Source organism: Anolis sagrei, chromosome 6, assembly GCF_037176765.1.
Source record: "Anolis sagrei isolate rAnoSag1 chromosome 6, rAnoSag1.mat, whole genome shotgun sequence".
NCBI lineage: Eukaryota > Metazoa > Chordata > Lepidosauria > Squamata > Dactyloidae > Anolis > Anolis sagrei.
This window is the reverse complement of record NC_090026.1, coordinates 8,896,082-8,923,201: the sequence shown is the minus strand read 5'-3', so window position 1 is coordinate 8,923,201 and position 27,120 is coordinate 8,896,082. Positions and strand designations below refer to the sequence as shown.

At 44.5% G+C, this 27,120-nt stretch overlaps 1 protein-coding gene across 1 annotated transcript in view; it reads right to left on the bottom strand.

Moving 5' to 3' along the window:
- LOC132777625 (myosin-6) overlaps positions 1–7,914 on the bottom strand; it is a 55,562-nt gene extending 47,648 nt beyond the window's left edge. The window contains exons 1-4 of the mRNA XM_067469747.1: positions 7,840–7,914; positions 2,479–2,522; positions 1,982–2,183; positions 1,009–1,152 (exon numbers count right to left, since the gene is read on the bottom strand). Coding sequence (XP_067325848.1) covers positions 1,009–1,152; positions 1,982–2,182 — 345 coding nt within the window. The 5' untranslated portion in view covers position 2,183; positions 2,479–2,522; positions 7,840–7,914. The remainder of the gene's footprint in view (positions 1–1,008; positions 1,153–1,981; positions 2,184–2,478; positions 2,523–7,839) is intronic.
- Between the last annotated feature and the right edge of the window lie 19,206 nt (positions 7,915–27,120).

Genomic DNA, 27,120 nt, shown 5'->3' with positions numbered 1-27,120 from the left:
GAATGGAAGGATGTATGGATGGAGCTAATAATTTTGGAAATATCAGTACAATACTAAGGACTGCAATGACTAGCTACCTGCTTGCTGGACTGTAATTAAAAGTTGCTAATAAGAACTGAAAAGTAAACTCTGATATGAACTGTGACAATGGTCCTTTCAAGTTAAGGAAATGTTTGCAAAATTCCTTATGTTAAGAAGGAAGTCAACACAAGCCTTGTGTTTGTCAACACCAATCAAGAGGAATCAACATCTGGCCAGGAAATTGAGATGGAGCCAGGATGGAAGACGTCTATCATTAATTTACAACTTTGGGGCTATATCAGCAGAATATTCCTATAAGACACTCAGTCTAATAATGCTCAAATTGTGGCAGACCTGAGGAATCTGTTCCACCCACCTCACTCTGCTCCATGGGAAGGACAGAGATGGTGTATTCGGAGAGTGTCAGATATGCTATGGGAAGGCATGATTCTGGACACTTGGGGGCTTCTTTCTCAAGGGAAGAGGAAGAAGTGCGCTTTTGACGTCTTGGGTTTTGTGCAGGGAGTCAGGTTCTGCTGTATGGAAAACAGATCTGGTCCTTGGCATTGTGCTTAGGGAAAGACGTTTTAGGCATTCCAGTGTTTTGAAGTTTTGCGTTATGGAAGTTTTGGAACTATACGTTGGCAGGCTGCAGGAAAGCAGGGTCTGGCCTAACAGGTGCTTCTCCAAGGAGGGAGAAAAGGATATGGTAATATTTGGGTGCAATAGGATGAATGCATGTACATGTGTGTGAATGCTGAGTGAAAATGTAATTCCCCTTTGTTTGTTTGTTAGCCATGTAATTGTAAATCCAATGTAGTTGCATAGAATCTGTATGTCTAATATCATTCTTTGCATAAACGTTCTGTAATCTGATATACCCTCTCACACTGGAAATTGCAATAAAAACAACCTATGCTTTAAAGTTATTGAAAAGTCATTCATGACACTTTGTCCAGAAAAGAAGACACCTGGTCCTCGTCTTACATAGATCATCCAGGCAGCATAGCGCTCCTTTAGGTTAAAAAGGACCGCCGGTTCATGGAGGAAGGTGAGCATGGCCATGTCCTCGATCTTGTCGAACTTGGGCGGGTTCTGCTGGTGGACCTCCGTCTCCCTCACTGTCACCGTCTAAAGGAGGAAAAGGAAGGAGAGCATGTGAGCTGGAGGAAATCTCAGGACATTGAATAGTTTTGATTCGGCAACTCTACAGGTAGGTGATGACACAGCCTTTCCCCCCTCACCACTTAAGTTGGACCATCAGGCATGGCCCAACTTGGGCCCTCCAAGGGTTTTGGACTTCAACTCTAACCATTCCTAACAGCCTCAGGCCCTTTCCTTTCCACCTCAGTCACTTAAGCTTAAGTTTAGAGGCCTCAGTGTGTCACTAGGTCTCAGTATGAGTAGGCCTCAGTGTTAGTTCACCTCAGTGTGAGAGAGGCATCAGTCTGAGAGAACCCTCAGTGTGAGAAGGCCTCAGTGGTAAAAGGCCTCAGTGTGAGGTAGGCCTCAGTGTTAGTAAGCCTTGCTGTGAGTAAGCCTGGTGTGAGAAGCTTAAGCGGCTGAGGGGGAAAAGGAAAGTGCCTGAGGCTGATAGGAATGGTGGGAGTTGAAGTCCAAAACCCTTGGAGGGCCCAAGTTTGCACATGCTTGTACTCAATTATACTAATGATAGTAAATGCTAGTATATGTATCTACACTATAGAATTAATGTACTTTGGCACCACTTTAACTGTAATGGCTCAGTGTGACAGAATCCTGGGAATTGTTCCAAAAGCTATACCCTTCTCAATCAGAGAACTAGTGACTTGCCAAATTACCACTCCTGCAATTCCATAGCATTGAACCATAGCAGTTCCAAGTTGTGTCAAACTGTAGATGCACCCCAGGACTTCCCCTGTGATCAGTACGATTGGAAGAGCTGATGTTTTGCACCAATTTGCACCATCGCTTTGGGTACCTTTCCGTTCTCGGTTTGCACGGTGACCATGCCACCCTCGCGGCTCACGACTTTGGCCTTGACGAACTCTTCTTTCTCGTCCGGCACGAAACACTCAGTTCTGAGGTCGAAGGTCCGGGTCTGGGCCTCCAGCCGCTCCTTGTCCGACTTGCGGAGGTAAGGGGCCGCAGCGCCAAATTCGGCCATCTGTGCGTCACCCATGCTGGGCAGGAGAAAGAAAGAGGGTGGTGAAGTGACAGGAACATGCAACTCCTTGGCACAAATTGAAGGTCACCAAGAGGGCTTGGGATGGCAACCAGAGATCACCCAACCCAACTTGGGAAGGTACCATTTGGACCACAACTTCCAGAATCCCCCAGCCGAGCATTGAGCATTAACTCTAATTTTTTCCAAGCAATGAATTGAATCTCCCTATTTCATGACCAATCTTGGCATTGTGTCCAGATGTAGGGATGGAAACTGGGATGGATGGTGAGGTTGAAGGAAGGTGGTCCTACCTTTATAGAGTCTTGGAGGAGAAAGTGGAGGAAGAACTTAAAGCCTGAGAGGAGAAAAGGGAGACATGTTGTCATTCACACACACACGCACACACACACACACACTGTTTACCTGTCCGAACGTATCTCACCATGAAGGACTAAGATCATTGGGAGAGTCCCTTATCTCGATCCCACCTATATTTATTGCTTGAAGGCTCGACCCCAGAGCCAGGTCTTAAGTTTTCTTAAGGAATGCCTGGAGGGAGTGGGGCGGATCTGATATCATTTGGGAGGGAGTTCCACAGACGAGGAGCCACCACTGAGAAGTCCCTGTCTCTCGTCCCCACCAGGAGTGGTTGCTCCTCAGCTGTGGAACTCCCTCTCAAATGATATTGAAAGGGTCTTTGAGTGAAATTTGCAAATGTTAAGCAAGGGGCTTTGAATGAAATTAACAGCAAAAGAGAAATATACTCTTTCTCTGTAGAAAAGGAGCAACACGGAAGAAAATGTTTTTGAGAGACAAGATGTGACATGTAGAGGTCATACAAAGTTCAAGCCTACATAGGAAATAGTTGTGTTGTGGTTAAGCCAAAGGTTGTGGTTAAGCGCAGAGTCTGCAGGTACAAGAAGGTACTTTCCATCAAAAGGTCAAGGGAGAGGGGCTAGAAAGAGAGTACTTTCCATGACCTATTACTTGAGTATAAAAGTCAGCAGAAACAGAGGAGGGGCGCGGCAGTCACTTGAAGGGTAGCATCTGTGTATGCTGCCAGGCTGTCCGTCTTCTTCATGAAGAAACTAAAATAAACCTTGTTTTTTGATCTTTTTTTGGGACTGTCTCCTTCCTTACCTGTTCCCATGATGTGGACCTAAGAAGACCCAATTTAGGGTCTCTAACAATATAAATAAAAGACGATAATCAATGTATCGCTATTGTTTTTGTTATCGGTCCACAGTTGAACAGTGGGTTAAACCAGTAAGCTGCAGAACTTGCTGACCGGAAGATTGGTGGTTCGAATCTGCAGGATGGGGTGAGCTCCCGTTGTTAGCCCCAGCTTCTGCCAACTTAGCAGTTCGAAAACATGCAAATTTGAGTAGATCAATAGGTACTGCTTCAGCGGGAAGGTAATAGCGCTCCATGCAGTCATGCTGGCCACATTCTACAGTGTAGATGCACCCATAGTTCAGGAATTGGTTAGCTTTCTCTCACTGAGTCAGAAACACCAGCTGGGAGAGTCTGTCAGATAAGGAAAAACAGCTCTCTTTTTGGAAAGTATGGACATGAGGATTAGAGGAGGTGGAGGCTTAAAATCCTAAACAAGGGTCACTAGAGTAGAACAGGAAAGCACTCTTGTATCTTGTTTTGTGCAACAAGTGTATTGTCTTAGCCTCACATTTTTCTGCTCTCCAGATCGCCTCCACCCATCAATCTCTTGTCTCTTTCCTTCCTGGCCCTTCCCTTCTTTCCTCTTCATCTTCTGCTCTATTTTTAGTCTCATTCACTAGACTTCTTTAATCCCCTCCCTGCGGGCCAACAAATGCCATATGGAGTCTTTGTTCTTTTACGCATGAGAATCTCAGCTTCATTTCTCCTTCTCTCTCCCATCTTCTCCTACCTTCTGCTCAATTCTTTTAACCATCACTCTCGATTGTTTTTCATTGTATTTATTTATATATTTATTTATGACATTTATATGCCGCTTTTCTCACCCCAAAGGAGACTCAGAGCGGCTTACAAGATATATATACATACAATATATTATATTATTAGCATTGTACAATATCAGTATTATATATTACGATATTGTACTATACCATTATACTGTAATATTATTAGTAATATTAAATGTAATATAAAATATATAATTATAATATTGTATTATTAGTATTATATTGTATTACATTATGATATAAATATATGTATATACAATATATTATATTATATATTATTAGCATAGTACAATATCAGTATTATATATTACTATATTGTACTATACCATTATACTGTATTAGTTATATTATTAGTAATATTACATGTAATATATTATATGTATATACAATATATTATATTATATTATATATTTTCATGTTTCCAGTCCTCACTTTTAAAGCGATATCCGTCCTTTATTATTGCATTTTGCTCTCTTCCTTTCTCTCCCATCAATACTGCTCCTATTAATTTGCAAAATACTGTAGATAGATCTCTGCGTTGTTGTGAGCTTCCCGGGCTATATGACTATGTTCCCGAAGCATTCTCTCCTGATGTTTTGCCTGCACCTATGGCAGGCATCCTCAGAGGTTGTGAGGTCTGCCTTTTTGGAAAGTATGGGCATGGGATTAGAGAACGTGGGGGCTTAAAATCCTAAACTAGTTTGTGCAGAATGGATGAGGACCTCACAACCTCCGAGGATGCCTGAAATAGATGCAGGCAAAAAGTCAGGAGAGAATGCTTCGGGAACATGACCATACAGCCCAGAAAACTCACAACAACCCAGTGATTCTGGCCATGAAAACCTTCAACAATAGATAGATCTCTCTTCCCAAGATTAGCTGCCATAGATGCAGGCGAAACGTCAGGAGAGAATACTTCGGAAACATGACCATACAGCCCAGAAAATTCACAATAACTCAGTGATTCCAGTCATGAAAGCCTTTGACAATAGATAGATCTCTCGGCCCAGGATTAGGGTATCCTACCCCTGCTGTGTGTTAACACTGAATTTTTGTCTTCAAAGCCTCCTCTCTACTAAATATGATCCTAGTCTTTCCTAAACTAACTCACCTTCCTGGATTAGCACTTTAACAAAGCCATAAAAGTGTTGTTGAAGGCTTTTATGGCTGGAATCACTGGATTGCGGTGAGTTTTCTGGGCTGTATGGCCATGTTCCAGAAGCATTCTCTGCTGATGATTCGTCCACATCTATGTCAAGCATTCTCAGAAGCTGTGATGTCTGTTGGAAACTAGCAAAAAATGGGTTTTATATACTTGTGGAATGTCCACAGGGAGGGAGAAAGAACTCTTGCCTGCTGAAGGCACGTGTGAATGATGCAGTTAGCATTTAATGGCCTTGCAGTTTCAAATCCTGGCTGGTTGCTGCCTGGAGGATCCTTTGTTGGGAGGTGTTAGCTGGCCCAGATTGTTCTTTCTCCCACCCTGGTCTGTTGGAAACTAGGCAAGTGAAGTTTATATATCCGTGGAATGTCCAGGATGGGAGAAAGAACAATCCGGGTCAGTTAACACCTCCCAACAAAGGATTCCTCCAGTCAGCAACCAGCCAGGCTTTGAAACTGCAAGGCTATTAAATGCTAATCAAGGTGGCCAAAGGCAACATTCACACCTGCCTCAAGCAGATAAGAGTTCTTTCTCTCACCCTGGACATTCCACAGATAGATAAACATCCCTTGCCTAGTTTCCAACAGACCTCACAACCTCTGAGGATGCCTGCCATAGATGCAGATGAAACATCAGGAGAGAATGCTTCTGGAACATGGCCATACAGCCAGGAACACTCACAGCAGCCCAAAGCCATAAAACCAGATGGAACGTGAGATGAGAAGGTCTGTGAAACCCCAGACTTTACAATGCAAGAAGACGTTTGTAATTTTGTATCCCCATCGTCAAAAGCAAATTATCTTTTTCCAAATCCTCTCCTTGCATCCCTGGCACATCCATTGCACCTAAGTACACAACTACACAACACAAAGATGGCTATGTTGCACAGAGAATTGTATTTGAGAGGTGGATGCCTTGCATCTGCCTAATTTTCTCTCCTACAAAAGCAAACTGTGCCAACCCAGGGCCAAGAATTAGTAATTTCTGCCCTCTTTCCTTATCCAGCTTTGCAGGTATATTTGGAGCAGTCGACAGATCATTGAAAAGTGACTGCAGCCAATTGGAAGAACATGAACAATATTCCAGAACATGGGGAAAGGATTTAAGTCAGTGTTTCTCAACCTGGGGGTTGGGACTCGGGGGGGCGGGCACGCGAGGGGGTGTCAGAGGGGTCGCCAAAGACCACCAGAAAACACAATATTTTCTGGGTTGTTGTAGGTTTTCTGTTGGTATTTTCTGTTAGTCATGGGGGTTCTGAGTGGGAAGGTTGGCCCAATTCTATCGTTGGTGAGGTTCAGAATGCTCTTTGATTGTAGGTGAACTATACATCCCAGCAACTGCAACTCCCAAATGTTATGGTCTATTCCCCCCAAACTCCACCAGTGTCCACATCTGGGCATATTGAGCATTTGTGCCAAATTTGGTCCAGGTCCATCATTGTCTGAGTCCACAGAACTACAACTCCAAAACTCAAGGTCAATGCCCACCAAACCCTTCCAGTATTTTCTGTTGGTCATGGGAGTTCTTTGTGCCAAGATTGGTTCAATTCAATTAGTGGTAGAGTTCAGAATGGTCTTTGAATGTAGGTGAACTATAAATCCCAGAAACTACAACTCCCAAATGACAAATTCAATTCCCTCCCAACTCCACCAGTGTTCAGATTTGGGTGAGTTGTGCCAAATGTGGTCCAGTGAATGGAAATACATCCTACATATCATATATTTACATTACGATTCATAACAGTAGCAAAATTACAGTTATGAAGTAGCAACGAAAATAATGTTATGGTTGGAAGTCACCACAACATGAGGAACTGTATTAAGAGGTCGCGACATTTAGAAGGTTGAGAACCACTGATTTAAGCTAATGTGAAGAACACGGAAAAGTACCTTTCTTTGGAACAACAACTCCACAATCATCTTCCCAACTGACTTTCCCAAACTCTGGTCTTATGACCAAAGACAATCTATTTCCCCAGAACGTAAACAGACGACTGTATCAACGATGGAGAACATAGAAAAGCACTGCAACTTCCTAGCACCACTGATTTAAGCCACTGATTTAAGCCAATGTGAAGAACATGGAAAAGTACCTTTTTTTGGAACTATAACTCCACAATCATCCTCCCAACTGACTTTCCCAAACTCTGGTCTTATGGCCAAAGACAATCTATTTCCCCAGAATGTAAACAGACGACTGTATCAAGGATGGAGAACATAGAAAAGCACTACAACTTCCTAGCACTACAACTCACTAGTCATCTTCTCAACCCACATTCCAAACTCTGTGTTAGTATTAGTATAAGAACACAGGGAAAGGATTTTAGCAAATGTGTAGAACATGGCAAATGACTTTCTTGAGCTGCAACTTCCCAATCCAAATTTTAGTTTTACATTTATTTGTTCTTGCGGCAAGTGTTTTTGGGTAAGGACTTGCACTCTTTTACTATCAATACCTGGCACCCCAAGTTGATTTCTTCTCTCAGATTCATTATCTTACTCTTTACCAAAGTTCTCAGCCCCTCAAAAAGATATGTCCCCAAGACTTACACTGCCAGGAAGGGAACTCAGCCTGGAGTCCGGTCAAGATCTGAGCCCTTGGCGATCCCCCTCCTCCCTTTATATCCTCCCATCCAAAATAGCTCCAGCATCTCCATCCCAGGCTCCAAGCCTTCCCCTCCCCATTGCTTCCCTGCAGGCCCATCGCAGCTGTGAGTGACATGCTGACAAGGAGGCGAAGAAGCGATGGCTCGGTGGAGGTCCAGCTTGACCATGAATGGCGTGCTTCTTCATCCCTTCATCTGTCCCCCTTCCCTCCCACCCCCTCCATTTCCAGGAGAGAGGCACATTCCTGGGAAAAGCAGCAGCAGCAGCAGCAGCAGAAGGGGGGATGAGCACACTTAGAGGAGGATCGTGGTGCCAGATAAGCACAAGGCGATGGAACTGGAAAGACAGGACAGAGTGTGAGTCTTTCCCAGGAGAGAGCCAAGGGCCGATAAGAGAAAAGACGTCTGTAATGGAGATGATTTCTCCATTAAAGTGCATCACACAAAACCCAGTGCAATTTGAGCCAGAAGGAACAGAGATATTCTTCCTCCCTACTCATGGGGAATATGGGGTGATCCAAAATGGATTTTGATGTATGGAGCACCCAATGCGATTCTAGGCTGCATCAATAGAAGTACAGTATCTAGAGCACGGGTCCTCAAACTTTTTAATCAGAGAGCCAGGTCACAGTCCCTCAAACTGTTGGAGGACCTGATTATAATTTGAAAAAAATATGAATGAATTCCTATGCACACTGTACATATCCTATTTGTAGTGCAAACCCCCCCCCCACTTAAAAACAATACAATAATTAAAAGGATGAACAATTTAAACAAATATAAACTTATTAGTATTTAAATGGTAGGTCTGGGCCTGCTTTTGGCTGATGAGATACGGTTGTTGTTGTTGTTGTTATTGAAAAGTCACTCATGACACTTTGTTGTGTGCTTTCAAGTCGTTTCAGACTTAGGTTGACCTTGAGCAAGGGCCGAGTAAATGACCTTGGAGGGCCATATCCAGCCCTCGGGCCTTAGTTTAAGGACCCCTGATCTAGAGCAAGGAGCCCTCAGTGGCATAGTGGGTTGAAGCACTGAACTTCTGAACTTGCTGACAAAAAGGTCACAGGTTCGAATCCAGGGAGGGGCGTGAGCTCCCACTGTAAGCCCCAGCTTCTGCCAACCTAGCAGTTCGGAAACATGCAAATGTGAGTAGATCAATAGGTACCGCTCCTGTGGGACGGTAACAGTGCTCCATGAAGTCATGATGGCCACATGACCTTGGAGGTGTCTAGGGACACTGCTGGCTCTTCAGCTTAGAAATGGAGATGAGCATCAACCCCCAGAGTCGGATACAACTGGACTTAACATCAGGGGAAAACCTTTATCTTTACCTTTTTATCTAGAGCACAAGTGTCAACTTCAAGGCCCATGGGCCAAATCCAGAGAGAGAGAGAGAGAGAGAGAGCGCTCTCTGTATCCACTGAATTCATGGATTCAGTGGCCCTTGAAGGCCACCATCAGACTGATGAGTCTCTCAATGAAAATTTGACACCCCTGGTCTAGGTCATGGGAAGCCCTTTGGTCAGATCTTATCTGGAATAACTCTGTGTCCAGTTCTGGGCAAAACAATTCAAGAAGGATATTGACAAGTGTCCAGAGAAGGGCAACCAAGATGGTAAAAGATCTGGAAGCCAAGCCCTATGAATAGCGGCTGAGGGAGCTGGGTATGCTTAGCTTGGAGAAGAGAATGTTAAGAGGAAGCATGTTAACTTGTTTAATTATTTGAAAGGATGCCCAATATTTAAAAGGAGCAAGCTTGTTTTCCATTGCTCTAGAATCCAAGAGGGCATCTAAACGATATCCTTCTGGGACGCCTGGCGGGAAGGTACTGTTCTGCAGTGGCTTCAGTCCTTTCTGGAGGGCCGTTCGCAGAAGGTGTTGTTAGGGGACACTTGCTTGGCCTCACAGCCATTGTTCTGTGTCCTACAGGATTCAATACTATCTCTCAAGTTGATGCCGCTGGGAGAGATCATCTGGAGTTTTGGAGTTCAATGTCACCTGCATGCAGATGACGTCCAACTCTAGTAACCTCCACCTGCTACTAAGGAGGCTGTTCAGGTCCTCAACCAGTGCTTGGCCACTGTGACGGTCTGGATGAGGGTGAACAAATTGAAACTGAATCCAGACAAGACAGAGGCACTTCTGGTCAGTTGCAAGGCCAAACAGGGTATAAGGTTACAGCCTGTATTGGATGGCGTTACACTCCCCCTGAAGACACAGGTTCGCAGCTTGGAAGTGATCCTGGATTAATCATTGAGCCTGGAACCCCAGGTCTCGATGGTGACCAGGAGAGCTTTTGCACAATTAAAGCTTGTGCACCAGTTGCACCCATACCTTGGGAAGTCAGACTTGGCCACGGTGGTCCATGATCTTGTTACATCCCATATAGATTACTGCAACACACTCTACATGGGGCAGCCTCTGAAGAGTGTTTGGAAGCTTTAAATGGTCCAACGGGTGGCAGTCAGGTTCCTAACCGGAGCAGCGTACATGGAGCACACAACTCCCCTGTTGCGCCAGCTCCACTGGCTGCCAGTCTGCTTCCGAGCATAATTCAAAGTGCTGGCTTTAGGCTACAAAGCCCTAAATGGTTCCGGCCCAGCTTACCTGTCCAAACGTATCTGCTCCTATGAACCACCTCGGAGATTAAGATAGTCTGGGGAGGTCCTGCTCTTGGTCCCGCCTTCTTGTGGAATCTTGTACAAGTTGGGTCTTCCTTATCCAAAATGCTTGGGACCAGAAGTGTTTTGCATTTTGGAATATCTGTATTTGTATATGCAAATATAATGAGACATCTTGGAGATGGGACCCATGTTTAAACAGGAAATGTGCTCATGTTTGATATACGCCTTACAGGAATAGTATGGAGATAATTTTAAAAATGTTTGTGTATGAAAAAACAAAACATTTTTGGACAATGAACCGTGAGAAAACAAGTGTCACTATTTTTTGTCAGGAGCAACTTGAGAAACTGCAAGTCACTTCTGGTGTAAGAGAATTGGCCGTCTGCAAGGACGTTGCCCAGGGGACGCACGGATGAATTGATGTTTTTAACATCCTTGTGGGAGACTTCTCTCATGTTCCCGCATGAGAAGCTGGAGCTGATAAGAGGAAACTCATCAGCCTCTCTCCGGATTCGAATTTGCAACCTGTCAGTCTTCAGTCCTGCCGACACAGGGGTTTAACCCACTGCGCCACTGGATTTCAGACATATGGGTGGACTATTTTGGATTTTGGAGTATTTTGAATTTCAAAATTCTGGATAAGAGATGCTCAACATATATGACTTTTTCTTGGATGCTGAACTGGATCCACTTCAGTTACCGTTCTTTCCCTTTTCCTCTTTCTCTCAGATGATTAGGGCAGTTGACATAAATAAGATGCAAATAGTCGTTACCAAGGATAGCTGATATGAATTTAGAACCGGCTTCTTTGAAAGGTTCCAGCGTAGGACGATGAATCCAGCTTTTCCTGTTGCAAAAACCTTCTGCGCCCATGAAGCGTGGGGAGCAATGGCATGAATCTATCTTGCATGAGGTCAGATGCCTTCCAAGCAACGCTGAGAGCAATGACTTTTTTGGACCACGGCTCCCCAAATCCTCTGGCCAACGTAGACATGGTGGCCATGTGATTGTAGAACTTGCATGGTGTGTTTAAAAAAAGAATATTTCCAACAAAGCATCTCCATCCAGGTAGGTATCATTCCAATGCCTACTGGCAACCAAAACCCACCCTGCTCACCTTCTTTGACCTTGGGCTGACTAAGGGGTTGTTTAAGGGGAGAAGAAGAGAGAGAAGGAGAAAAGAGAGAGAAAGAGAGCGAGAGAGAGAGATGGAATTAATTCCACTGTCCCTGGAACTTCACGCCTCTCAAGGCCTCTCAGACTGGTGCCGATTCTCAGCTGCTATTGTTGTCCCCACCGAGGGAGGGATGGAGAATGGGGACAGGTGCTGGAGCCCGGATAAGCCCAGGGACAGGATTAACCGGGGAGGAGGGGGATCGCAGTCTTGGCGGGGTTTGGAGATTAACACCCGCTTTTGTTTGTGTCGCTAGGATGCTTTCAGATCATTCCCTGGGTCCTCCCTTTTGTTTTAGCCCAGTAGCAAGCTGGGCCTCCAGAGAAGGAAGAGCTCCTGAGATGGGGAAATCACAGAGGTAGAAGATACCCCAGAAACCATCCAGTCCAATTCCATCCTGTCATGCCAACGTTATAATCAAAACACTCCCAACAAATGGTCATCCAGTTCCTGTTGAAAAATCTCCAAAGAAGGGGACCCCACCATGTTGTTGTTATTCATTCGTTCAGTCACTTCCAACTCTACATGACCTCGTGATCCAGCCTATGCCAGAGCTCCCTGTCGGCCATCACCACCCCCAGCTCGAAGAGGGGCCGACCAAGGGCAAGATGGATGGATGGTATCCTAAAAGTGACTGGTTTGACCCTGAAGGAGCTGGGGGAGGTGACGGCCAACAGGGAGGTCTGGCATGGGATGGTCCATGAGGTCACGAAGAGTCAGAAGCGACTGAATGAATGAACAAGTTTAACCACAAACCTTGACCATATCAGATACAGGCAGTCCCCGAGTTACAAACAAATGACTCATTCAGTTCTTGTGGGTTTTTTTCGGGCTATATGGCCATGTTCTAGAGGCATTTCTCCTGACGTTTCGCCTGCATCTATGGCAAGCATCCTCAGAAGTGAGGTCTGCTGGAACTGGGAAAAAAGGGTTTATATATCTGTGGAATGACCAGGGTGAGACAAAGGGCTTTTGTAAGTTGGGCTAGGTGTGAATCTTTCAACTGACCACCTTGATTAGCATACAATGGGCTGACTGTGCCTGGAGCAAACTTCTTGCCATAGATGCAGGCGAAACGTCAGGAGAAATGCCTCTAGAACATGGCCAAATAGCCCAAAAAAACCCACAAGAACTGAGTGATTCCAGCCATGAAAGCCTGACTCATTGTTAAGAACAGGGTTGAGACAACAGGCAGTGAGAGTAATCTACCCCTAGGAAGGGAAAATCATGCCTGGAAGAGTTATTATCATGGGGAAGAGGGGTCTCCACTGAAGCGTTATCTCCACTCCTTGTTTCCACAGCAAGCCAAATTTTGATCACAGGGACAGAAAGTGAAGCGAAATCTTATGAACAGAGGCACAGACAGACAAATGCTTTAAAAACATACCTGTTCTGACTTACATACAAATCCAACTTCTGTAGGTTTGTTATCTGCTGCCCTGGAGACAAGGACGCATTGGAACAATGACTTCAAATTACAGGAAAGGCGATTCCACCTGAACATTAGGAAGAACTTCCTGACTGTGAGAGCTGTTCAGCAATGGAACTCCCTGCCCCGGACTGTGGTGGAGGCTCCGTCTTTGGAGGCTTTTAAGCAGAGGTTGGATGGCCATCTCTTGGGGTGCTTTGAATGCGATTTTCCTTCTTTTTGACACAATGGGGTTGGATTGGATGGCCCACCAGGTCACTTCCAACTTTATGATTCTCTGATTCTATGATATGGCCATACAGCCCAGAAATCTCACAGCAGCCCAGTGATTCCGGCCATGAAAGCCTTCGACAAGGCATAATGGGTGCTTTCCAAGTTGGGCACCCATTCTCCAGAATTTAAAAAAAAACCTGCAAAATTTTGGAGCATTTTAAGGAGAAGGGGGATATTGTTTAGTTGAAAATGAGCCAAAAATCGCCCAGATATAAATTAAAGGGGGTCAGACGTGGGACCCAGGGTTTAGTATTTGGGAGTGTGGCATTCTCGTGTCTCTGGGAAATATCCGCCTTGACACTCAGCTGCTGTTGACAGCCTCTCCGTTTGGCTCGCTTTCTGGAATCCTGGCCTTTCTATATTGAGACAAAAAGAGCCAGGGAATCGCTTGGGGAGGGGGGATTGGGGGGATGCACAGAGTTAATTACCTCCATCCTTTGTCTCCTCTGCAGCCGAAAGGAAAGCGCGTGAGCAAGGGAGACAGGGAGGAATTAAATTTGGCCCCGTTCCTTGGACATAATGCCCACTTAGTCATTATAAAGTGGATACCCAAACAAGAGTACAACTGTTATCCCGAAAGAGGTGATACATTCCAGGGATTTGGGGAGGGGGGGACGGGGTATGTACAAAGGGAGAGTGTGGGTGTGGGGTATGTGTGGAAATGTGTCTTTGTAATCAAAGTCTAATGTCGTTTGCAATAGAATCTGCGTGTTGTTGATCCCCTGCCATTGTCATGCCGGGCCTCCTCCCCCACTTCTGACCTATAGTCATTTGCCCCATTGGTCCTTCACTTCTGAGCCTCTGAATGTTCTACTTGTGTTCTTCTAGTGATGCCATGGAATAGTTTGTTGTTGTTTATTTGTGACCTCCTGAACCAGCCCATGCCAGAGCTCCCTGTTGGCTGTCACCACCCCCAGCTCCTTCAAGGTCAAGCCAGTCACTTCAAGGATACCATCCATCCATCTTGTGCTTTGTCAGCTCCCCTTCCTTTTTCCTTCCATTTTCCCCAGTATTGTTGTCTTCTCCAAGCTTTCCTGTCTTCTCATGATGTGGCCAAAGTACTTCATCTTGGCCTCTATTATCCTTCCCTCCAGTGAGCGGTCGGGCTTTATTTCTTGAAGTACGGACTGGTTGGATCTTCTTGTGGTCCAAAACACTCTCAGAATTTTCCTCCAACACCACAGTTCAAAAGCATCTCTCTTCCTTCGCTCAACCTTCCTTATGGTCCAGCTTTCACATCCATAGGTTACTACAGGGAATACCATTGCTTTAACTATGCGGATCTTTGTTGCCAGTGTGATGTCTCTACAATTCAATATTTTATCGAGATTGGTCCTTGCTCTCCTCCCAAGAAGGAAGCGTCTCCTGATTTCCTGGCTGCAGTCTGCATCTGCAGTAATCTTTGCGCCTAGAAATGCAAAGCCTGTCCCTGCCTCCACGTTTTCTCCTTCTATTTCCCAGTTATCAATCAGTGTGGTTGTCAGACTCTTGGTTGTTTTGATATTTTACTGCAACCCAGCTTTTGCACTTTCTTCTTTCACCTTGGTGCAGATGTTCAGTAAAGAACAAATCGTTTTATAGGACAGACTCCATTGGACTCTCATAATGTTGCTGTTGATTCTAAGAAAGAGGCTCTGTGTAATCTGCAAAGAGAAACTATTTCAAACCTATCTGTAACTGCACTGACAAGTTATGTACCTGTGTGCTGAATACATTAAGGTTGGAAATAAACCAGAAACATTACTTTTAGCGAAGTCTATTTTTGTCTCTTGAGAGCATGATATAGAAGCAAGATATTTTATGGGAGAGATGTCTTTTTTGGGCAACTGAAGAAAACACTTCTGAAGAACTGCTATATTTTGTGCACTGTCCTAATCTCTGTTCCTAACGCATCAGCGACAACTGGCTCGAGAGCAGTACGTGTGAAAAAGATCTTGGGGTCCTCGTGGACAACAAGTTAAACATGAGCCTGCAATGTGATGTGGCGGCAAAAAAAAGCCAATGGGATTTTGGCCTGCATCAATAGGAGCATAGTGTCTAGATCTAGGGAAGTCATGCTACCCCTCTACTCTGCTTTGGTTAGACCACACCTGGAGTATTGAGTCCAATTCTGGGCACCACAATTCAAGAGAGATATTGACAAGCTGGAATGTGTCCAGAGGAAGGCAACTAAAATAATCAAGGGTCTGGAGAACAAGCCCTATGAGGAGCGGCTTAAGGAGCTGGGCATGTTTAGCCTGAAGAAGAGAAGGATGAGAAGAGATATGATAGCCATGTATCAATATGTGAGAGGAAGCCACAGGGAGGAGGGAGCAAGCTTGTTTTCTGCTTCCCTGGAGACTAGGACGCGGAACAATGGCTTCAAACCACAAGAAAGGAGATTCCATCTGAACATGAGGAAGAACTTCCTGACTGTGAGAGCCGTTCAGCAGTGGAACTCTCTGCCCCGGAGTGTGGTGGAGGCTCCTTCTTTGGAAGCTTTTAAACAGAGGCTGGATGGCCATCTGTCAGGGGTGATTTGAATGCAATATTCCTGCTTCTTGGCGGAATGGGGTTGGACTGGATGGCCCATGAGGTCTCTTCCAACTCTTTGATTCTATGATTCTAACTAGGTTATCAATCTAACAACTGAAAGCTAAGTTTCCTTGCATAAATACATGTGGTTATATACCACTGAAGAGAAGATTTTACTCAAATGAGTCTTTGACTCTTCTCTGGAAGATCATACTTCTCCAAAAAGTTATTTTTTTCAAATGGTTATGAATGCCATTTTTCTCCAAAAGCTTATGGAGATTCTGGTTTTCCAAAATTCCTTCATGGCAGCAGGTTGGACTGGATGGCCTTGTGGTCTCTTCCAACTCTACAATGCTACAATTCTACTGTTGACTTTGGTGTCTGCCAAACTTGGTGTTGCCTCTGTTCGCCTCACCATCCATCTCTGTAGCCTCTCCACCTTGTACCATCCACCACTGAATCCAGAGTCCCGTATATCCCACTTCTGCTGCCACATCTTGTTTTCGCTTTAATGTTAAACTCCCCCTTTTGCCATTATTGCTTTTGCAAAACACGTCCCACCTATTTTCAGATGCCTCGCATGTGTCCAGCTCACACTCCACAGGCTAATGGAGGCGGAAGGGAGGGGTGTGAGAGGCAGAGGGACAATTGTCTCTGAGGGCGGATCAAAACAGGGTTTCTTGGAGATTTGGTGCACCTGCTGGACACAAAGGCTCCGGTCACGTCATTAGAGCCATTTTTGCGTGCGGGTGGGCGACAGGTGGGGCGGTGAGGGTCAAGGCTGGCGGCAGAAATGAGGCACCGCTGCCACCAGCCTGCAGGAAGCACAAAGCACACTTCCATTTTGGAAACTTTGCCACAATATGTCCAGTATATACTCATGTATAAGTCTAGAAACATACATTAAAATACCCCCCCCCCCATCTCAACTTATATATGGATCAACTCTTATTTAAAAAGGAATCATCTCCTTCTCTGAGTAGAACTCTAAAGAATTACTATCCTTCTATTCCAGGCATAGGCAAACTTTGGCCCTCCAACCAGGTCAGTGTTTTTCAACCTGAGGGTTGGGACCCCTGGGGTGGTCGCCAGCGGGGCTTCAGAGGGTTTGCCAAAGACAATCAGAAAACACATATTTCTGATGGTCTTAGGAACCCTTTTGGTAGAGAAGGCTAAAGATATTTCTACCTCTCCTTCCCATCCTTTTTTGTGTTGGTGAACTACAACTCCCAGAATTAAAAAACAGACTCTCCAATCCCACCAGTATTCTGTTACAGTAAGTTGTAGCAGGACCAAGTGTGTGTGTGCGTTGAAGAAAAACCTTATGATGGTAATTATTATGTGCAGCTGGTAATGTAGGTCAACTAGCCAGCTTTGGCCACACCCAATCAGGGGCAGCTCAACCATTACGCAAAGTAAGCATTTGCAGTATAGTTGATTTTGCCCAGGGGCGCTCTTGAGGCACTCTTGGGGGAAAATAGACCTTGACATATGCCAGTTGTAGTTACTGGGATGTATAGTTCACCTACAATCAAAGAGCATTCTGAACTCCACCATGATGAAATTGAACCAAATATGGCACACAGAACTCCCACGACGAACAGAAAATATATATCAGTGATTGGTTGGGGGGGGGGGGGCACCAAAATACTGTTTGCTTACTGTTGAAAATTACCTAGGGCCGCCTCTGCACCCAATGTTGTATAACTGTATGGGTATTTCAGAATACAGTGAGGTGGTGGAGAGCTTTTTATCTGAGGATATTTATGTTCAAAGGCTCTGCTCTGAGGAGCAGTTTGGAGAAGAACTATTATGCTGTTCTAAAGGAGGCTATGGTGGAATAGCTATTTACTCGAGGTTTATGTTTTGCTCTCTCATTTGAATCAAGGCAAAGATGCCTTATTTTGTGTTATTTACAAGGACTATGGAAGTTTCTAGCACTGTTTGTTTTTGTATGCAACATTGCAAGTTTATGTTTCTTCTCCGCTATTAAGAGTAAATATTTTTCTGTTCATTTTACTCTTGTCTATGAGTCTTTTGCATTCGGACTTGGGATGTTGAATAGATTCCGCTTGCTGCATAACATATTTAATGTTGGCCATGTAGGTCATGTGCCAAGTTTAGGTCAATTCCATCGTTGGTGGGGTTCAGAATGCTCTTTGAATGTAGGTGAACTATAAATCCCAGCAACAACTCCCAAATGTCAAGGTATATTTTCTCCCAAACTCCACATTTGGACATATTGAGCATTCGTGCCAAGTTTGGTGAAGATCCATCATTGTTTGAGTCCGCAGTGCTCCCTGGATGTAGGTGAACTACAACTCCCAAACTCAAGGTCAACGCCCACCAAACCCTTCCAGTATTTTCTGTTGGTCACGGGAGTTCTGTGTGCCAAGTTTGATTCAATTCCATGGTTGGTGGAGTTCAGAATGCTCTTTGATTATAAGTGAACTATAAATCCCAGCAACTACAACTCCCAAATGACAAAATCCCAACCCCATCAGTATTCATATTTGGGCATATAAGGTATTTGTGCCAAATTTTGTCCAATGAATAGAAGACATCCTGGACTGGCCTTTGACCATCCCGTTCTGTGATCTGTTCACCATCATTTGGGAGAGATCCGAGAACTAAGAAGGATATAATTAGAATGGCTGATCGTGCAAAGGCTTAATTGATGCATGCCTCCCCTTATTTCTTTCCACCCAACAGCTATCTCCTGTCCCTTCCTCCAAAATGGGATGGGGGGAAAACCATGCCCACTAGTTAGTTCAGTTTTATTGCAAGCAAAGAAAAGTCACACCAAATATTGAAGTTCCAGACTCCATACTTTCAGGTATTTTCAGAATTGAACTCATTTTAATGGATGGGTGGGTGTGGGTTTGTGGATGGTATATAAGATGGGAGGTTGGATAGATAGTTTTGGAAAGGAGAAAGATATTTTGAAGATGGGAAGGGACAGTTCCTGACAGAAGAAAATCTGTTTATTGTTTACTTGTTTGGATGTTGGTGGATTCTCCTTCTTCAGAGGTCTTGGACATTGTTTGGATGGGCATTTCTCAGGAGCACTTAGTTGTGCTTAGACTAAATCAGTGTTTCTCAACCTTCCTAATGCCGTGACCCTTTAATACAGTTCCTCATGTTGTGGTGACCCCCCAACCATAAAATTATTTTCATTGCTACTTCATAACTGTAATTTTGCTGCTGTTATGAATCATAATGTAAATATCTGATATGCAGGATGTATTTTCAATCACTGGACCAAACTTGGCACAAATACCCATTATGCCCAAATTTGAATACTGGTGGGGTTGGGGCAGATTTATTATTATTATTATTATTATTATTATTATTATTATTATTATTTTGAGTGAAGGTCACTCCTTGGGCTAGTAGGTGTCTTGTGTCCAAATTTGCCGGCAATTCGTCCAGCGTATTTTGAGTTATGATGTCACTCAAAACAAACAGAGCATTTATATATATATACTAGCTGTCCCCTGCCACGTGTTGCTGTGGCCCACATGGGGGTTCTGTGTGGAAGGTTTGGCCCAATTCTATCGTTGGTGGGGTTCAGAATGCTCTGTGATTGTAGGTGAACTACAAATCCCAGCAACTACAACTCCCAAATGTCAAGATTCTATTTTCCCCAAACTCCACCAGTGTTCACATTTGGGCATATTGAATATTTGTGTAGAGTTTGGTCCAGATCCATCATTGTTTGAGTCCACAGTGCTCTCTGGGTGTGGGTGAACTACAATTCCCAAACTCAAGGTCAATGTCCACCAAACCCTTCCAGTTTTTTCTGTTGGTCATGGGAGCCCTGTGTGCTAAGTTTGGCCCAATTCCATCATTGGTGGATTTCAGAATGCTCTTTGATTGTAGGTAAACTATAAATCTCAGCAACAACAATTCCCAAATGACAAAATCGGTTTTTTTTTAGTGGAGGACATACATTGGACTGTTAGGTGTCTTGTGTCCAAATTTGGTGTCAATTCGTCCAGTGGTTTTTGAGTTCTGATGGTAGCACAAACTAACATTACATTTTTATTTATATAGATAGATAGCTGTACCCGCCATGTGTTGCTGTGGCCAACCTTCCTTCACTCTTTCTCTCCTTCTTTCTTTCTTTCTTTCTTTCTTTCTTTCTTTCTTTCTCTCCTTCCTTCCTTCCTTCCTTCCCTCTCTCTTTCCTTCCTCCCTCTTTTTATTTCCCTTCTTCTTTCATCCTCCTCTACCTATTTCTTTTCTCGCTTCCTTTGCTCTTTGGTTTCATCCTTCCTTGTCTCTTTCCTTCCTTCCTTCCCTCCCTCTTTCTCTCTTTCGTTCCTTCTCTCCTTCCTTCCCTCTTTCACTTTTTTATTTCCTTCTCTCCAACATACATTTTTATTTATATAGATGGATTATTTTTAAAACTGTTGTTTGTCCTCAATCCAACCAGAACTGTAGTTTCAGCCCCTTCTTTTGAGCCCCTGGTGGTGCAATGGGTCAGTAGGACTACTGACCAACAGGTCAGCGGTTCGAATCTGGGGAGAGTAGGTTGACCCCCTTCTATCAGCTCCAGCACCCCATGTGGGGACATGAGAGAAGCCTCCCACTAGGATGGTAAAACATCAAACGTCTGAGCATCCCCCGGGCAACGTCCTTGCAGACAGCACATTCTCTCACACCAGAAGCGACTTGCAGTTTTCAAGTTGCACCTGACACGGGGAAAAAAGCCTCTTCTTTATGTGTGTTTGGATATATTGACACCTCCATTCTACCTATTCTCTTGTAGTGGGTCTGGGAACCTATTTCCTTCTACTTCAATCCCAGGTATACGAAGTAGCAAAGATGCACATACACACATATGGTACACTGACACTGTAGAATGAATGCAATTTGATACTGCTTTAACTACTATTGCTCAATACTATATAATTGTGAGAGTTGTGGTTTTACAAGATCATTAACGTTCTCTGCCAAAGAGTTCTGATGCCTCTCCAATATACAGCTCCCAGGATTTCATAGCACTGAGCCATAGCAGTTCAAACAGTGTCAAACTGCATTCATTCTACAGTGTCGCTGTACCATATGTGTGTATGTGCATCTTTGCTACTTCGTATATCTGGGATTGAAGTAGAAGGAAATAGGTTCCCAGACCCACTACAAGAGAATAGGTAGAATGGAGGTGCCTTATAAGAGATGTATGTTCCAAAACACATGAGGTTTTCATTTACGCAGCTTTTCTGTGCCAGGGAGATGACCCTCTTTGCAATTATTAAAGACACTTACCTGTTCCCAAACATTAGTCATAGAATCATAGAATCCTAGAGTTGGAAGAGACCTGGTGGACCATCTAGTCCAACCCCCTGCCAAGAAGCAGGAAAATTGCATTCAAAGCACCCCTGACAGATGACCATCCAGTCTGTTTAAAAGCCTCCAAAGAAGGAGCCTCCACCGCTCTCCGGGGCAGAGAGTTCCACTGCTGAACGGCTCTCACAGTCAGGAAGTTCTTCCTAATGTTCAGATGGAATCTTCTTTTTTGGAGTGTGAAGTCATTTTTCCATTGCGTCCTAGTCTCCAGGGCTTGCTCCCTCCTCTCTATGACTTCCTCTCACATATTTATACATGGCTATCATCATGTCTCCTCCCAGCCTTCTCTTCTGCAGGCTAAATATGCCCAACTCTTTAAGCAACTCCTCATAGGGCTTGTTCTCCAGACCCTTGATCATTTTAGTCGTCCTCCTCTGGACACATGCTTTGAATTTCACTTCCCAGGAGCCACAAACAACTTGGTTAAGTGTCAGGAATTTCAGGAGCTGAAGATCAAAACATTTTTGGGAACCACCATGTTAGAGTAATACGTACCATTAAAAAGGTGCCATGCAAGGATTTTGAGATTTAGCTTGAGTCAACACTTTGAATCTCCACTCAGCTATGGCAATCTACTGGGTGATGTGGGGCAAGTCACACTCAGAGGAAGGCAAAGGGCACTTTCTCCTGAGCAAAACTTGCCTGGAAAACCTCCTGAACCGTTTGCCTTTGAGCTGCCATAACTTGGGAAAGACTTGGAGGCACAGAACAACAACATTCATTATCTTGTTGATGCTGATCAATGCTTTAATGCACTTTTAAGTGGACAATAACTGTTTTTGCGATTAGGCTGTTATCTTTCCACAGCAGTTAATGATGCCTGTATTTAAAACCAACTTGGCATCCCGGGAAGCTGCTTTGCAGTGTCAATTCACTTCCAAGAGACACGCCAACTGCCCTTCATTCTTAAGTACTGGGGAAAAGGAAATAGGGGAGTAAGGAAGAGACGTGTCTACATCAGCATGGTTGTTGTGAGGTCTCACAACCTCTGAGGATGCCTGCCATAGATACAGGCGAAATGTCAGAAGAGAATGCTTCTGGGACATGGCCATACAGCCTGGAAAACTCACAACAACCCAGTGATTCTGGCCATGAAAACTTTCGACAATGCATCTACACAACCATTTCTCAACCTAGAGGTCAGGGCCTGGGGAGGGGGTCACTTGGGGTTTTTTCAGAGGGGTCATAAAATCATAGAGTTGGAAGAGACCTCTTGGGCCATCCAGTCCAACCCCCTGCCAAGAAGCAGGAAAATCGCATTCAAAGCATCCCCGAAAGATGGCCATCTACATATTTCTGATGGTCTTAGGAACCCTTTTGGCAGAGAAGGCTGAAGATCTTTCCTCTTATTCTTCTCTTCCTTTTTGGTGTTGGTGAACTATGACTCACAAAATTCAAAAACAGCCCCCCCCCACCCCCCACCCCACAACCTCACCAGCATTCAATGTTGGTCATTGGTAGTGTGCCAAATTTGGTTCAATTCCATCATTAGGGGAGTTCAGAATGCTCTTTGATTGTAAGTAAACAATAAATCCCAGCAACTACAACTCCCAACATCAAGGCCTATTTCTCCCAAAGTCCACCAGTGTTCCACATTTGGGCATATTGAATATTCATGCCAAGTTTGGTCCAGATCCATCATAGTTTGAGTCTACAGTGTTCTCTGGATGTAGGTGAACTACAACTCCAAAACTCAAGGTCAATGTCCACCAGACCCTTCCAGTATTTTCTGTTGGTCATGGGAGTTCTGTGTGCCAAGTTTGGTTCAATTCCATTGTTGGTGGAGTTATTTATTTATTTATTTATTTCGGGTGTTTCTACCCCGTCTCTTCTCTACCGCCGAAGGGGGACTTACATTAGGCAACAATTCAATGCCACTTCATATAAACAATTACAATAATTACAACACAATTAAAATACATAAAACATTAATTAAAACAGTACATAAACATTAATCAAAATAATATGCAATATCATCAGCTCAGAATGCTCTTTGATTGTAGGTGAACTATAAATCCCAGCAACTACAAAATTAACCCCCCTCCAACCTCACCACTATCCAAATTTAGGTGTATCGGGTATTTGTGCCAAATGTTGTCCAGTGAATGAAAATACATCCTGCATGTCAGATATTGACATGACGATTGATAACAGTTGCAAAATTACAGTTATGAAGTAGCAATGAAAATAATGTGATGGTTGGGGGTCACCACAACATGAGGAACCGTATTAAGGGGTCGCGGCATTTAAGAAGGTTGAGAAACACTGATCAACATTGAGGAATTAATGCGGTTTGACATTGCCATGGTTCAATACTATGGAGTCCTGGGAGTTTTAGTTTTACAAGGTTTTTAGCTTTCTCTGCTGAAGAATGCTGGTGCCTCACTACATCTCCAATGATAGCGTAGAGCTATGGTACTTAAAGTGGTACTTATTTATCATGTCATCCGCAACCAGAACATTGTATTACATTTCTAACAGAACAAAACAAACAAACAGATAAAAAAAACACACAATTTTTGCAAACTTGGTAGCTGATTAAATGTCCTTTGACCAGTATCTGGCCACTTGGAGTGCCTCTGGTGTTGCCGCAAGAAGGTCCTCCATCGTGCATGTGGCTGGGCTTAGGTTGCATTGCTGCAGTTGGTCAGTGGTTTGCTCTTCTCCACACTCACATGCCATGGATTCCACTTTGTGTCCCCATTTCTGAAGGTTGGCTCTGCATCTCATGGTGCCAGAGCTCAGTCTGTTCAGCGCCTTACAAGTCACCCAGTCCTCTGTGTGCCGGGGAGGGAGTCTCTCATCTGGTATCACCCACGGATTGAGGTGCTGGGTTTGAGCCTGCCATTTTTGGACTCTCACTTGCTGAGGTGTTCCAGTGAGTATCTTTGTAGATCTAAGAAAACTATTTCTTGATTTAAGTCATTGACGTGCTGGCTGATACCCAAACAAGGGATGAGCTGGAGATGTCTTTGCCTTGGCCTTTCACTATTGGCTGCTACTTCCCGGCGGATGTCAGGTGGTGCAATACCGGCTAAGCAGTGTAATTTCTCCAGTGGTGTAGGGCGCAGACACCCCGTGATAATGTGGCATGTCTCATTAAGAGCCACATTCACTGTTTTAGCTTGGTGCGATGTGTTCCACACCAGGCATGCGTACTCAGCAGCAGAGTAGCATAGCGCAAGGGCAGATGTCTTCACTTAAAGTGGTGTCAAACTGCATTAGTTTTACAGTGTCAATCAGCCATGGGCAAACTTGGGCCCTCCAGGTGTGTTGGACTTCAACTCCCACCATTCCTAACAGCCTCAGGCCCTTAAGCTTCAGTATGAGTAGGCCTCAGTGTTAGTTTGCCTCAGTGTGAGAGAAGCATCAGTCTGAGAGAACCCTCAGTGTGAGAAGGCCTCAGTGTGAGTAAGCGTGGTGTGAGAAGCTTAAGTAGCTGAGGGGGAAAAGGAAGGGGCCTGAGGCGATTAGGAATGGTGGGAGTTGAAGTCCAACAAACTTGGAGGGCCCAAGTTTGCCCATGCCTGGTGTAAATGCATCACAAAATGTGTACACACAGTGGTGCGTTGTCTTCTTTCTTTGTGCATTTCTGCATCTTTCCAGATGGAAATGTCTCCAGAATTCAGGCCTTCTTCAGAAAGTCAGAGGAACCTACTCAAGAGTTGCCCCCTTCTGCTTGCGTTTTGATTGACCTATCAATAGCCTTCTTCTAAGCCTTGCAAGTCCCTTTTAATCGTGCCAACCTATTTTAATCAGTTTAATCAAGAGATCCGGTGTAAGCCAGACTAATCTATACATCTGCGTGCTTTCATCTCCTCTAATCTTCTTGCAGATTGGACTTAATGCTCGTGATCCCTTTTAGGCACCTACCAGCCCGGCTTAATCTCATTTGCACATATGCATATTTTAATCTGCCTTTTGTTCATCAGCCGGCAACGCATCACTATCTCCCATTTCCGTTTGCATCAGCGAATTCCTCGGGGAACGATTCTGCTTGGTGTGAAACAGGATGGAGACTAATTCCCAGGCGGCAAAACCGTCTCTTGGATCTCCAGCTTCCAAAGGTGATGTTCCGGCTTCGATGCCAGTTTGCGTGCCAGTCCAAAGAAAGACTGGAACGAGATCCATGCATTCAATGAAGTCGAGCTTATGCTGCCAACTTCTTTCTCTTCGTCCTCAAAGTGCTTGGTGTTGTGAATTGCCTTCAAGTCAACTTTGACTTATGGCAGTCCCATGAATGGGAGCCCTGCAAGTCATCCTGTCCTCAGATGACCTATTCAGGTTTTGCAAACTCAGGGCAGACATAGCTTCCTCGGTTGAGTTGATATAACTGTATTGTTGTCTTGCTCTTTTCCTGCTGCCTTCTACCTTCCCAAGAATTAAGGACTCCTCTGCAGGTACAGCTGTACCAGGAGCTCCAATTTTGTTTGCTTTGCATTTAATGTTTGTTATAGTCCTAAGTTTCAGGGACTCTGCAGATAGGTGGCTTCTTTTGGTTGCAATCATAGGGCAAGCCACCTGTCAATTATAGTTAGGTTCCCTGGTCCCGCCCCCTTTGGGTTTTTGGAGGGAATAGGAGCCTTTTTGAGTTCAGTCCACACAGAGAAGCTTTCCATGCAGGACATAATACCAAGAGTTCCTGTAGAAAGTTTCATCTTCTACGGCTTGGCCAGGGAGATATACAACCTACAGCCTGACCGGGGTTGTACAGCCTTACAGCTCCTTTGCTGAAGGACTTCATTCAGCCATCACGGAAACCTGAGTTCTTTTCCCCTGGAAGTCTACAAAGCTCTGCTTGGTAAGGGTCTCTCGCGGAAGCCAGAAGCAGTTGGTACCGGGTGTAGGGGCTCCACGCCAACAGAGGCAAAGACAGACTGCCCAGATTAGAAGTTAAGGATTTCCCCATTAGTTACAGTTAAGAAGATAGTGCCTGTTCCCTGTGGACAAGATTGAAAGAGCCAATAGACTGTTAAGAAAGCCTTAAAGTACCTGTTTGTTTTCATTAATAAAGAACTTTGTTGAACCTTTAAGCAATCTAAAGACTCTGTTTTAAGGAAATCCAAGGGCCTTTAATCTGAGGCAGCCCCGGCGCCCTGTTGGGCACACGGAATTTATGTCCTGTCTACAGCCTTATGCACAGGCCCAGCATGCGACAGCACAAGTCCTGTCTTCTCATGACATATCCAAAGTCTGACAGACTCATTTTAGTCCTCTTGGCATCATATAGCGCAGTGTTTCTCAACTTGGGGATCAGGACCCCTGGGAGGATTGTTCTGTCTTGTACTTGTTAGTGAATTATCTGGAAGTGTCATTATATTTTATTTTTCTGATGCTGTGAGTTGCTTTGAGCATCATTTACCACGGAGAAAATGGCCTTATATGCAACGAGGAAGGTATTTAAGCAATGACTAGGGACAAAATAGATCTTTTGTTTCAACAATGGCTTTATGCATTTGTTGCGTTGTTGGAATATGAACGTGGATTGATAGGGAATTTTGAAAACATGTTGTTGTTGTTCATTCATTCAGTCGTCTCCGACTCGTCGTGACCTCATGGACCAGCCCATGCCAGAGCTCCCTGTCGGCCGTCACCACCCCCAGATCCTTCAAGGTCAGTCCAGTCCCTTCAAGGATGCCATCCATCCATCTTGCCCCTGGTCGGCCCCTCTTCCTTTTGCCTTCCACTTTCCCCAGCATCATTGTCTTCTCTAGGCTTTGCTGTCTCCTCATGATGTGGCCAAAGTACTTCAACTTTGTCTCTAGTCTCCTTCCCTCCAGTGAGCAGCTGGGCTTTATTTCCTGGAGGATGGACTGGTTGGATCTTCTCGCAGTCCAAGGCACTCTCAGAACTTTCCTC